The sequence below is a fragment of the Pristis pectinata genome, chromosome 23 (genome assembly GCF_009764475.1).
Source record: "Pristis pectinata isolate sPriPec2 chromosome 23, sPriPec2.1.pri, whole genome shotgun sequence".
Classification (NCBI taxonomy): domain Eukaryota; kingdom Metazoa; phylum Chordata; class Chondrichthyes; order Rhinopristiformes; family Pristidae; genus Pristis; species Pristis pectinata.
Genome location: NC_067427.1, coordinates 14377321 through 14391089, shown reverse-complemented (window position 1 = coordinate 14391089; position 13769 = coordinate 14377321). Strand labels below are relative to the sequence as shown.

General features: G+C 37.3%; 1 protein-coding gene across 3 annotated transcripts in view; it reads right to left on the bottom strand.

Moving 5' to 3' along the window:
• The window catches only part of kcnt1b (potassium sodium-activated channel subfamily T member 1b), a 225720-nt gene continuing 211951 nt past the window's right edge, over positions 1-13769 (bottom strand). For 2 of the 3 annotated variants that reach the window (XM_052036745.1, XM_052036743.1), the window contains exons 28-30: positions 11374-11436; positions 5157-5241; positions 1-2520 (exon numbers count right to left, since the gene is read on the bottom strand). In XM_052036745.1, the coding sequence (XP_051892705.1) occupies positions 2403-2520; positions 5157-5241; positions 11374-11436 (266 nt within the window). In that variant the 3' untranslated portion in view covers positions 1-2402. The remainder of the gene's footprint in view (positions 2521-5156; positions 5242-11373; positions 11437-13769) is intronic. The other variant, XM_052036744.1, reaches the window with a different exon arrangement.

The window sequence follows — 13769 nt, the reverse complement described above, 5'->3', positions numbered from 1 at the left end:
CCCATTGATATGTTGTCAGTCCAAACGTGACGATTGTGGTGAATGATACCAAACATGTGTCTCATCAGATTCACTGTAATGCATGCAAGAACATCAATCAAGTGCATCTGTTGTATTGCAACATACCCATTCAGCAGAGACGCCAGGCTTGGTAGGGTGAGTAATGTGGTTATCGGTGTGGGGCATGAGTTTAGACACTAGATCAGAATGAGGTCTAGGAGCATCTTTAATGACTTCCCAGTGTTTAGTTGTGAAACAAAATCATTCAAGTCATTTTTGTGAGTCACGATTGCCAATGTCCACATGCTAAACACATGCAGTTTTTTTTAATTGGTGATTTAAGTTACTTTGTATATGCAGACTGGCACTTTTCACAGTTTATACACACAATGCTAGGTTTGAATTTGGCAGTGTTCTGTTCTGAATTCTTACATTGAATCTTCAATACTACCAAGGCTCTTGCTCTGCATTACCTCAATTCTTCTTAGTAGTTTGGGTGTTCCACTGATGTAACACAATGCAAAAGCACTACTGTTGAAGTTGACACACAAAATTATCAAATAACTTGCGCAAGAATTAGCTTCTGGTCTCTGAGGCCACTGCAAAGGCTCTTTGCTTATTTTAAAAATCTGGTATCCTCGGATTTGTTGCCATGTTTAGTTTAAAAGAGGTGCAGCAATACTTAAACAGCTATAAGCTTAAATGCATGCACCATGATTGGATGTAGCTTGCCTGCAAGTTGCCCTTTGGTACTGTTTAATATTCATACCATGGCTGGGTCAGATAGGCAGCATGCTGAAGGTGTTTCAATGTCCTCAGAAACTTGAGAGTTCCACAGCTCAGGTACACCTTGAATCTAGACGGACCTGCATCTGCAGTACCATGGGATGTGGCCTGGGGTTTTGATGGAAATTGGATGTAGAGATCAGATGTCATGAACGGTGGCAACTATTTGTCACAAACAAGGTGGTATAGTGGACCACATCTTCCTTGCATTGAAGTCCAGAGGCACGAGCGGGACAATTGCTGAATTTGCTGCAGAGTTTGGAGGTTTGATACGTTTCAGTAACTGGATGTACCATGCTATCTGTTCACTGGGAGAAAATACCACCAAATACGCCACAATCAACTCTTGTAGTTTCCATTAATGGCCCAAACTCCAGCATTTCTTCAGATTTGACTTTGGATGTGGTGAGAAAGAACTATGCAAGTTATTTTGAAGTATTAGAGCCAACATCTATTACAGTATTAAGATACAGCATTGTTGCATCAGATTTCTATTTCCAGTATTTTCTGTTTTTGTTTCTAATGTTCAGTACCTCAGGGTCTTCCTCTACACAAAGAGTAATGTGCAGATATCTTCAAAACTTTGTACAAACTAATCTATGTTTGCAACTCTTTTAAGGTAGACAATGACATGTGATAATTTTATAACAAAATAAATAGTTTGGATGGACTGTAACTATCTCAACAGTTTGCAATACAAACGTGAAAATGCCCACCCTCCCTTACACCCCTACCTTTATTAAAATTATTAATACGATTTGTTCCAAATGAATATTGGCTGATGGTATCTGCACTGTTTTCTCTCCTGTGCATTTCTCCTGATATTCTTTTCCACATTTTTGTCCATGGTGTATTATTTCTCGTTGGCAAGTAAATGACTGGCTAGTTCCATGCTCAGTCGGACTGAAGGCACCGCTTTCCACTCAAGCCAGTGATGAGTAATTGCTAACTGCACAAAATGTATCTGAGATCAAATTCCTCCAGGATATGGCATATTACAAGTGTCCAAGCATATATAGGTAGAAAAAGATCTTGAAAGCATTTGTCCTTTTGGCACCAAAGGATCCATTTGAATTAATTTGACACAGCGACTTCGGTACCCGGGCAATGGAAAATTCATGCCAAACCTGTGTACACATTTGAGTCATAGATACTATTTGGTGGAAAGTACCAATGAAGTCTGCTCACCCATAATTGAAATAGGACCACTTGTCCCAAGTAGGTTGAGTGTAAATAAATAAACAGCATGTCCCATTATACAATGGTACAAAAATATATAAAATAAGTCCACTGTCTGGACCTGAAGCTATGCATAATATATCGTAAACTTTTTCTTCATGTGTTGCTTTAGTTTGAATCAATGCTGATAATCAACTGGCACAATTCCATTAAACCTGGTTGTGTTTCAAGGTCTAATCAGAGTAACTTTGCTGATCTATTTCAATTTGTAAACTGGTTGTGTTTTGTTATGCAAAACTTCAGATTCCTTAAAACATTCAGAGCAGTTATGTTCCATGGTCTCAGTAGGATCATCTTCTGTGCATAAAGAATATGTCGTCACTTTCGTAAAATCAAGGTAGTGTCTTATAAATTGGAGCTTGTTAGGGATCCAGCATTCACAGTTCTGTTTCATTCTTGGCCTCCTCATTGGAAGGGAACAACCGGCACGATTTGCTTTTCAGGCTGTTGGAACCATTCTGAACATTGGCCAGTGGGTCTGAGCGTATCAGGTACCTAATCAAATGTATAATAGTCCAGTTAGCAACAGTGAAATGCTTAATTCAAGATACTGAGACCTTCTGTCTCCATATTGGGTTAGAAAAGCTGATAAACCACCCATTTCAATGTGATTGGCCAATAAACTGTGAGCATTTAAAAAGTCATAGGAAGTGTCAGAACTACATATTCCTCAACGCAGACTCAGCCTTACCATTTTCCCCAATTGTTTAACTAACTGCTCTCCACAGTTATTGATTGCTGTCTCATGCAGAAATGGACCTTAAACCCTTAGAAGTAAAACAGAAAATGCTGGAAATTTACAGCAGGTCACACAACATCTGCAGGCAGAAACAGTTAACATTTCAAGTCAATGACCTTTCATTGGAACCGGGAAAAGTTAGGAACCATTAGGAAGTAGTGATCACAATATGATTGAGTTCAGTTTCAAATTTGAAAAGGAGAAGCTGATATCAGGTGTGTCAATATTTCAGTGGAACAAAGGAAATTACAGTGGCATGAGAGGAACTGGCCCAAATTGATTGGAAATGTAAGCTAGTTGGAGGGACGGCAGAATAGAAATGGATGAAATTTCTACAAGAAATAAGGAAAGTGCGGGACAGATATATTCCAAGGAAGAAGGTTATGAATGGAAAAATGGCAACATGTGGATAATGAGACAGGTTAAGACTAAAATAAAAGCAAAAGGGAGGGCATACAAGGAATCAAAAATTAGTGGGAGAACAGAAGACTGGGAAACTTTTAAAAACTTAAAGAAACTAAGAAGGTCATTAGGAAAGAAAAGATGAATTATGAAAGGAAGTTGGCAGATAATATACAGAAGGATACTAAGAGTTTTATTTAAAATATATGAAGAGTAAAAGAGAGACACGGGTAGATATAGGACCAATTGAAAACAGTGCGGGAGAGATTATAATGGATAACAAAGAGATGGCAGAGCAACTAAATGAGTATTTTGCATCAGTTTTCACTGTGGAGGACATCAGCAATATACCTGATAGTCAGGGGTCTCAGGGGATAGAACTGAGTTCAGTCAAGATTACTAGAGAGGTGCTCCCTCTGTTTACATCTTATCCAGATAAATTATTTATCATTAACAATTCTTCAGCACCCTTTCCTAGTCAAAAGCAATCAGTGCCATCAGTCCTCTCTGTATCTTCACCCCATTACAGACGTTCCCCTTGTTCTCCCCATCCTTCCCCCCTTCTCTGCCAGTTTTCTAAATTATCTCACCGACCTGAAACATCAACACCACAGGTGCTGCTGAATATTTCCAACATTGTTTTTATTTCTTTTGTTTTTTTGAATATTTTTGAAACTTCAGAACTGCCTAATTTACACTAACTTGGCCAACCAAAACTTTTGATAGATATGTCTCTCAATCATTTTTATTTTAAGTTTTAAAACTGTAATTTTTTATTTTAATATTTGCTCCAATAATCTTCATTTCTAATATCCCATAAATTAATTCTATTTGTGAATAAACCTGTTACATGAGCTCCTGTCTTGTTTCTACATTTTTAATTTAGACTGCCTCAGATTTGATTCCTTTACCATGGTGAAGAACTTGTGGATCACCTACATTCTGATTCAGTTTATTGCAATTTAATGGTGACTTTGTGTTCAAGCTCAATTCCAGCAATTGAGCTCTTAATCAAAGTTGAAATTTCCATTCAGTACCGAGGGTGTTTTGCATTGTTGGGGGGGGGGGGGGGGTAGCGTTCTTATTTGAATGAGATACACAATCTGTCGCATATCCATTCAGGTTTATGTAAAACACCTCCTGGCAGTATTCAAATGGTTGCCCTGGCCAACACTTATCTTTCCACTATTATCTCCAGTTTAGCTGGTCACTATAGTTTCTGAGACTATTATAATTTGGCTGCTGCATTTGTCCATTAAGTGACAGTAACTACAGTTCAAAACAAAACAATTTAAAGACTTATGAAGTCTACATAAATGTTCTCTCTTGGAAAATTTGATTACAACTGAACAACTTTCTTAAACAAAACTACTAACAATTCTAATAATTTTTTTGATACCCATAATCATTTCCATGGCCTAATCATATCAGGCCCTATAACATTCTTCCCACTTCAGGCTGACCAAAATAATCAGTGCTTTAGCAAGGATCAGACGAATGCCTTAAAGAATGACAATTAAATACACATGAATGAGAATGAATGAATGCTTCTAAATGAGACGGTTGTGGATTGAAGTCATTCTTCAGTGACAAGCACAAAAACCTAGGCTGACACTTCGGTACTGTCAGTGCTGCTGTCTTTTGGGCAAGGTAAACAGAGGTCTTCTGTGCTCCCTCAGTGGACCTTAAAGATCCCATAGGACTTCTTCAAAGAAGACCAGGGCTATCCCGGCCAACATTTATCCTTCAATCAACATCTCTACAACAGATAACCTAGCCACTGAAGTATTGGAAAACTTGCTTTGTGACACATTTCCTACACTTCAACAGTCTGTCATTGGCTATAACATTCTTTCAAAACATCCCAAAGTAACTAGAAAGTCACAGTATTAATGCCAGTATTTTTAAACATCTCCGAATATCTTAAAACAACTTGAAATTGAGAATTCTAATGTTATGGCATGAAAAGTTACAGTATTTAGGTACATACACAATATCGTTCAGCTCCAGTCGAGTGTCAGGTGGAGGGTTAATCAGAACATATGATAATGTATTCTGATGATCATTCATCTCATCTGAAAAGAGAAATTAGAATCAGATAAAAATGTTTGATGATTGAAAATAGAAGTAATTGTCCTTTCAACAAAAAAATAGATTATGTACACAATACCCTAAGAATCCACTCCCAAAACTCTGCTCATGATTTTCTATTTGCAGAACTGTTACTCAATCATTACCAAGAGCAGCCACCGTGTGGCTATCAACCTGTTTCCACATGGAGGTGTTGGGATTAATTGAATCACTTATCTACAGGCCTTTTTAGATCGAAGCAGCCCATTTGAACATGAATGCCCAACAGCCAATGCACATCTAATCCACCCAACGCTGCACAGGATAAAAGCCCTTTCCTAAAGTTTGAGATGAAAAAGAATTGTAAATTATATTTTGTTTTCAAAAAGGCATTATATGCAGATTAAACCAGGGGAGGACCCTTCTCCCCTACAAGAACTAAATGGCTGTAAGAATATCAGGTTCTACTCACCTCTGCACATTCAGTGCCAATGACTTTAATGGAAACAAATGTGTGGGAGGGAAGTACAAGCAGCAGCAGCATCCATTTAAAACTAGTGACCAAAGACCAGTCATTCCTCGCTGGAGTGTTTTCTGTCGACTATGGATACTACTCAGATTTTTTGACTCAGAATTTAAAGTGACCACAGGAATTAGAATAGTGGAATAATATATATAGATATATATAAAATCAAGATACAAATGCTTCTACACAATTGATGCACACCAGGTAACAGGAACAATCAGATCTTACTATAATATACACTGTTACGCACAAACTCATTTAATAACATCAAAGATCATTTTGCACTGTGATTGGTCAAAATCTCATGTCTTTTAGCTTAAAAGTTTTCCAGTCAAGTACACCCTCTGCGCAAGGACTCCTGAACAATGATTGAAAATACCATTCCTCAATATATCAAAGTACAAGACAATTCACAAACACCTACAAAACTTGTTAAATTTGTTTAGTATATGACATCCATCAATTTTGCATACAACAAAAAGACTACAGTTGACTCCTGGTAAAATCATACTTGACCCATGCATTAATTGTGCCCCATTCACTACCATCACACAAATGTTAATCACAGCATGTTTACCTATAAAGCATTGTCAATCTATCAGCATATTTAACCATAGAGCAGCGACATTTTGATAACTTTCTCCCACCCAATTGATCTACGTTGCATCTGCAAGAAAAATAGCCTGTTGAAACCAGCCACAGAGCTTACACAAATCCTGACTGAAGTGCAAATGGGCAATAATTATGTTTTTATAAGGATTCAACTGCAGTACAAGATGCATTTTGTTACAATACATATTAAATGAACACCTCAAAGAGATTACATGAATACATTTGTGAACAGAAAATATAATTTATAACACACCTCCTGTGCTAATATTTTCCCTTAATTGATAACAGGTTCAGATGCATGACCAACTTTGCACTACTTATTTTAATGATTCCAGATCTTTTTTGGACTTGTCTGTCCTATTTATTGATTAAAAATCATTCACCATTTTAGAATTAAAACAGAAGAGATATAGAAGTTATAGGTGTGTTATAAAAAGTTATCACACAATGAAGCCACTTTGGAACTACACTGCAGACACCAAAGTTATGGATTGTGCAATAGCATGATGTGAACAATAAGAATTTAATTTCACTTAGACTGACCCTCACAGTTCATGGTGGTCACTCATGCAGACAGATAAGAAGCCATAAGATTTTATGCTTTTCAGTGTTCTCTATGGAGGGATGGAAATTGTGTTGATTTCTCTGAAACATTGGCGTAACTGGTGGAACTAGGATAGGTATCCCAGAAGGGACGTGCCATTTCTCTGATGCATAAAAGCATAAATAAGCCATTGATTAGTTTATTTCACAAAAATAAGTTGTATACACACCATTTTTATAGAGATGAATTTGACTGCAGCACATCAGGAGTCTAGACTTCCACATATGCAACCAAGTGTTTGAATATCTAAACATCTCACCTGAATAAAACTAACTATCCAACCTGCGTGCTGCCAGTCAAAATTACTCTCTCAAGGGAAATCTGTCTGACGTCCATCTTTATGTTTTTTACTATTATTGTTCCAAAATAATACAACAAATGCCACAGATTTGCTAACCTGGATCAATGATCTGTTCGTGACAATTGGATGATTAAATGGACTGAATATGCTGATTTAATTAGAACATAAACCCTTATAATTAGATGACAAATGACTGCAGAGCCACAGAATACCCTCACTTACAAGGAATTTTGTTTTTTCCCCCAGTTTATTTCTTTTCCATTGGGAAAATGTGCATGGAAGTGTTATGGAGACAACTTATTCTGATCGATGGAGATTTTATTGTTTTCTGGCAAATGTTTGCAGTCATGAATCTTAGAGCATGCTGAACATTCTGTCTTCAATAGAAAAGAACAATAACTTTGGCATTTAAAGAATTTTCAAAACAGGATTACATTAGGCTGTGCAGAAAATTTCCCTTGTGCTAATATATTCTTCTATAATTAAATTCATTTATTTATATATCATATTTATTATTCTTAATCAGACCTTTACTATAAATAATGTATAGATTAATAAGCAAAGATTTGTTATGCTCTGCTTTTATGTTCTCAATGTGACATTTCATCAAAATCAAAATATCCCAAGGATACATTTACAGAACAAAGACTCTCAACTAGTAATTTAAAATATAAGTGCAATTTATCAAGCTCTGTCTTCATGTAAAAGAGATGTGAAAGGAGGATTATTTATTAATTAACTTACTTAAGCAGTAATTGAAATTGTTTCTGAAAACCAAGGGCAAAACATGCAAATAAATCACCTTAAATGTCAGATTAATAAGAATGTTAATAGCCTTTATTAAGTATGTGGAATTCAAATATTGAGACTCATTTTGCATTCTGTTCTGCATCCACAATTGGTCTTAATTTTTTATGGAACATTAGCATTGTAGAACTTCAGTTTTCAAAACATAGGGTTCAAGATCCAGGATTTTCTGAGAAGTACTTCATTCTAGCAGGAAACTACTTTTCAAGGGCACTTCCAAGTTGTTTTGGATTGTTTTGAAGTTATGATAAGTATTACAAAAGGAATGCTCTTTATTAGTGAATTCAACATTACAGATTGAGCATTACAAAAGCAGGAAATCCTGGCTTTTGCTTTTAAATGGTTTAGATGACTTGTACTTGAGCTAATGTTAGAAAATGAAGTGTTGTTGAGCATCTGATTTAAAGAATTATATTTTGGGCTGGAGTTCCTTTGGTCAGTTACTCTGCTGTAAATTTGGCCATTGGTGCAAAGAAAGATTTCCTGGATGGTGTTTTTGTTGAGTTCTTATGAGAATCATGGAGGGAAGGAACGCAGCAATGAAATACAAGTCTTTACTCATGCATTTGTACTTGGCAGTTGATTAAATAAAGAGGGATAATTGCTTCTGTTCATGATTCTATTTTTTTTGCATTTTTGCAATTATTTCATTGTTCACTCTTTTCTCAAAACATGTATAATTGCCAAATAGCAATTGGATGATATACTTCGACTGTCCACCAAAAGGTGCCACCTTGACAGGGTGGTATTGAAACTACCTTTCCTTCCTTGTGGATCTACCCTTCATCTGCCTTGCTGATTGTGTAGATAGCAAATAGGAAGTGAAAAGTAGCAGAAATGGTCACTTGTATTCCTGTACTCGCCAGGTGATATTTGATGATCACGTAGCGATTGCAGTCTCATTGTGGCTGCCCATTACACAACTCTATTAATATTCACTTCCACAGAAATCAAGGAACTTGGGGGGGGGGGGGTATGGGGTAGGTGTCAAAATCAACCCCCTTCACTATTTAAGCATTCTACAATATCTTTCCAGTGGTTACTTCACTCAGAATACAAATTTAATATCAAACAATTAATAACTTATCAGATAACAAATATGTCGAACAAGAGAAATGGAAGTGTCACTTGCTGAGCATCCCACAGCCTCCACCAGTACAGATAGACGCACAAAACCACTGGATTACTGAAATATGAATGAGGTCCAGTGGTTCATGCACACAACCCCGCTCCATGGAAGAAGCCCAATCCCCTGGCAAATACAGTGAAGGGCAACACTACCACAATCCCAGTGTGTGGCCTTGAGATACAAGGGAGCAGAATAAATTACGTTCAAGAAAACAAAATTAACATTCAAATTGGAGCAATTTGAGATTCCAACTCCACCACTCATCCCAAGTATGCCCTACTTTTTAAAAATAATCTTGACAATTACAGTAGTAATTGGTTTTAGCAGCAAAGGGAGAACTGCAGGCTATTTTTCCTTATGTAAAAGGTGCTATGGATCAAGTTGTTTCACATATACCAGGAGCCACCAGATGAATGTCCAAAGGTCTGGTCTGTCCCAGTGTTCTGCAGCGTTTCAACATTACCCAGGGCAGCTTTTTTATAAAATGTGATGAAATTACAAGAATTTCTACATATTATCATTGAATACGTGTGCTCAAGTATCTGTAACAAAACCTGTTGATGAATGCTTAGTTCATGGTTTTGAACTGTTCTGATTTTTCAAAAAAACAATCTAATTTAGTTAGACTGGCAATTACAGCCTTGGCCAATTGAGTATAACAGCTCCCAACTCAAAGTTAGACTGCCTCTTGCATCTAGGATGTTGACAGCCTTTCCATAATGCAGAGTCTGCTGATCAGACGCAGTTTCAGCAACTTAGGTTCAGAATTTCATATGAACAGATGTCATTAAGCCTGCACAGTCAATGTGATAAAAAGCAATAATTGATCATTGCACGACTGCTCAATGTGCATGTGTAAAGATCTTTTCTCTGCTGTTTTAACAGAGTTGATAAAATAAATGGACAAAAATCTCTATTAAAATAGAGCAGCACCATCGGCAATGGTGATTTTCACCCAAATGTCATTACAAATGGATTTATTTACAAGCCATTTCGACTCTGCTATTTCTTCAAATGTAAAATAAAAGAATAATAGATTGCTGACCCTGTTTCATCTTGCTACCTCAAAGACACTCCCGTTTAGAAATATGAAAGCTCATCTTCCCTTGAGAAGCAAATTGGGAATTAAATTTAATGTGTGTTTTGATTATCTATGCATCACCTGTGTATTGCATCATATCTTGCTGGACACTGGCATAACTTAGGATGTGTGGTAGGTAGATGTACAATTCAATGTGATATTTTAGTAGGGTTAAACTTCCATGAAACCTTATTTGGGGCTTGTCAAACAACAAATAAAGCACACTGTATGAAAGAGATGCCAACAATTATAACAGATAACCCACAATCTTTTCAGGGCAAGGCAGTCAGGGGCAGGGTAAAGAGAGAGAAGGAAGAGTGCCTAATTAGGATGGGCAAGTAAATGAGGGAAGTTTGAAGTCACTCTGCCCTATACTTTAATCAATGATTTGTACTTGATCCAAGTACCACATAATACTGTGTTCTAAGTCTGCCAGTGGATGTGTACGTCTGAATATACAGCTGTGTGGTGTGCATGTGCTCACTGTAGACTTTTGGCAGCAAAGTAATGACACTTTTTAAGACTCAATGGGTGAGGTTATTAACTTGCCAGACATCAATTGACATCCATCATGTGCTGAAAATTGTGCCATTTCTCTAACAAGCTGCCACTTGACAACATCTCTGGGCAGGAATCTACCTTACACCTGCAGATTTAGCGGTGATAGATATAGACCCATCCTGAAGTATTAAAGATATAATAAATCACAGGCTGAAAAATCTTCTCTCATAATGTTGGTTCTTTTCAACCAATAAAGCTAAGATGTTTAATCCTAGTCTGTGGATATACCAAATTAGATCCCTTTGAAAATACGGATCACACTACAGAAGTGCTAAAATCGTGTAGAAACTGTTATAATAAAATAAGACAGATGTGATATTTCTGGAGCAATTGTGAGAAGTGAGAATACACTGGTATATCAAATGTCTCAAAGGATTCCCTGGGCAAAAATGTTCCCTGACACATTGTGAAAAATACAGTGGGCACTTAAACATGGTAAGCTGTTATTAAAGTTGGCATTTCCTATATTATACAGTGTCTGTGGAGGGTCACTGTGTTACCAGGGAAAGAATTTACCTTGCAAATATCCAAGGTTTACACGATTCATCACATCACTGGCTGTTAAATTTGCTACATCCTCTACAGAACACACACACATACAGAAAAAGAGAACGAGATTGTAATAGTGTTCAAGATGAGGAATAACTTATATGCTGTTGAAAGATAGAGAGAAACAAAGAAAGGAGAAACCACTGTGGAAAATGTACAGTATCCTTCCCAGATAATCATTTTCATGGCATTTCTTTTAAATAAATACCTTTTTGCCCAGATTACTCCATTTACATAGTCTGCACAAAGCCAGCAATAACAGAAGCACAACAACCTCGGTCAAACATAAGTGGATTTTTATACACATCATGACCACATAGCAGCCCCACCAATACATCAATAATTCAACTATGAAATGATTCCAGATACAATTAAAACTTAATAATTGCTAACTATATTTATACTACTCTATTTGTCCAAATTATCTCACAATAATGAATTTGCATTTATCTTGAATAACAGCTATTTTGTCAACACTCTCTGAAGACGTGATAAACAGTCTGATGATCAGCAGTTGATACAATTACATCTTGTGTTGATGACACTGCATTACCAATTGCACCACCTGCTAAACTTTAAAAATAAAATGTCATGGCATTGGATTTAAGTGGATTAGTCTCAAAGCTGGAACACGCAGATTGAAATGAATGTCTTTTTTTTCATGTAGTGACATTCAGTACTCAGCTAACATTACTGAATGTTCATCAGCTATCAGCAGAGCAAGAAGCAACAGTGATGACCAATGCTTCTCTAATTTTCTAATGGATGGGCACATCATCAGTGGAGGAATTTTTAATTAACTCTCATGCAGATAGTGGCAAAGTCTGATTAATAGTTGAGCTATAAGTGGTATAACCAATAGTTCTAATCAAGAATGTATACCTAGTAGTGGTCAGCTAGATCTGGTAGATTCAAAACAGTAATGAGAGTCAAATTAGTCTGGCTTTTAATCTGGTTAAACTAATTAAGTTATCTTATTATAGGTGGAAAAAACAATGGAACGTATACCTTCCAATGTAAATGGTCCTAATGGTCCCTTCCATAAATGAGAAAAATATAAGTTAGGAACTAGGACTTTGGGAAGTCTAACAAGGCTCATCGCAATGAGTGCTCAGACACCTGAGCAGCCAGGCGTTCTTTTACTTCTGACCAAGACCTTCTAGCACTCCACAGTGATGAAAACTGTTGCAGAGCGTATATGATAAAGTAACCATTGGAACAGGTGCCTTGAATATGAAAACTTCCAGCACAGGCATCTACTGGCTGTCAGTTGTACTCACCTCCTTGCATTTGGTTCCAATGAAGTCAATAGAAACTACATTAGAATGGATGTACAACCAACAGCCAAAAGTACCCTGGCACCAAAGATGAATTTCTCCTCCTGGGGATTTTAAGTAGGGTGGATCTGGAAGATCTTAGTGCCTGAGATAAAGAGATCTTCCACTGTGTGGCTGGAAGATCGTCATTCTGCCGTTAGCAGAAATTCATCTGTGCTCACTAATGCCTGTACTGGCTGCTGGTTGTACACCTGTCCTGACATTCAGTTTCATTGGCTTCAGTGGAACCAAATGCAAGGAGATGAGTACCACCAGTGGCCGACACTCTCAAAGCATTTGGCACCAAGGGCCAAAGACAAATTTCTCCCCATGTTTTTTTCCTCAGTCAGTGGACAAAGTCATTGGCTTTGCTCAAGATGTAGGAGGAATGTCGATGAAGATAGAGAGGAGGGGTGAAAGAGCAGGGAGAGAGAAAGATCAAAATACCTCCAACCCTCTTTCATACTTCCTGTGGCTGCCTTACTAACTGTTCCAAAAATCTATGACTCCAAGAGAAAGGCAATAGAGTCATACAGCACTGAAATAGGTCCTTCAGCACCGCAAGTGCACACCATCCAACAAGTATCTATTTTACACTAAATCTACACGAATCACATTTTATTCTTCCCACATTCCCATCCACTTCCCCAGATACTACCACTCACCTACACACTAGTGGCTATTTATGGTGTCCAATTAACCTACCAAACCACCCATCTTTGGAGGAAACTGAAGCATCTAAAGGAAACCCATGCAGTCAAAGGGAGAACGTACAAACTCCATATAAGACAACACCAGAGGTCAGAATTGAACTTGGATTGCTGGTGCTGTAAGGCAGGAGCTCCACTAAGTGTACCATTGTGCTGCCGCTTTATGTATAAAGGATTCTTATACAAGGAGAGACAATTTTATCAGTTGTGGTTGGTAAAATTTTCAGCATAATTTCTCAATTGCTTTTCCTGGCATTCAAGGCTTCTATCAGGAGTTCACATTGGTAACAATGGCCCTCAGTTGCTGGTATTATCAGTGCGTTTATATTCAGTTGCT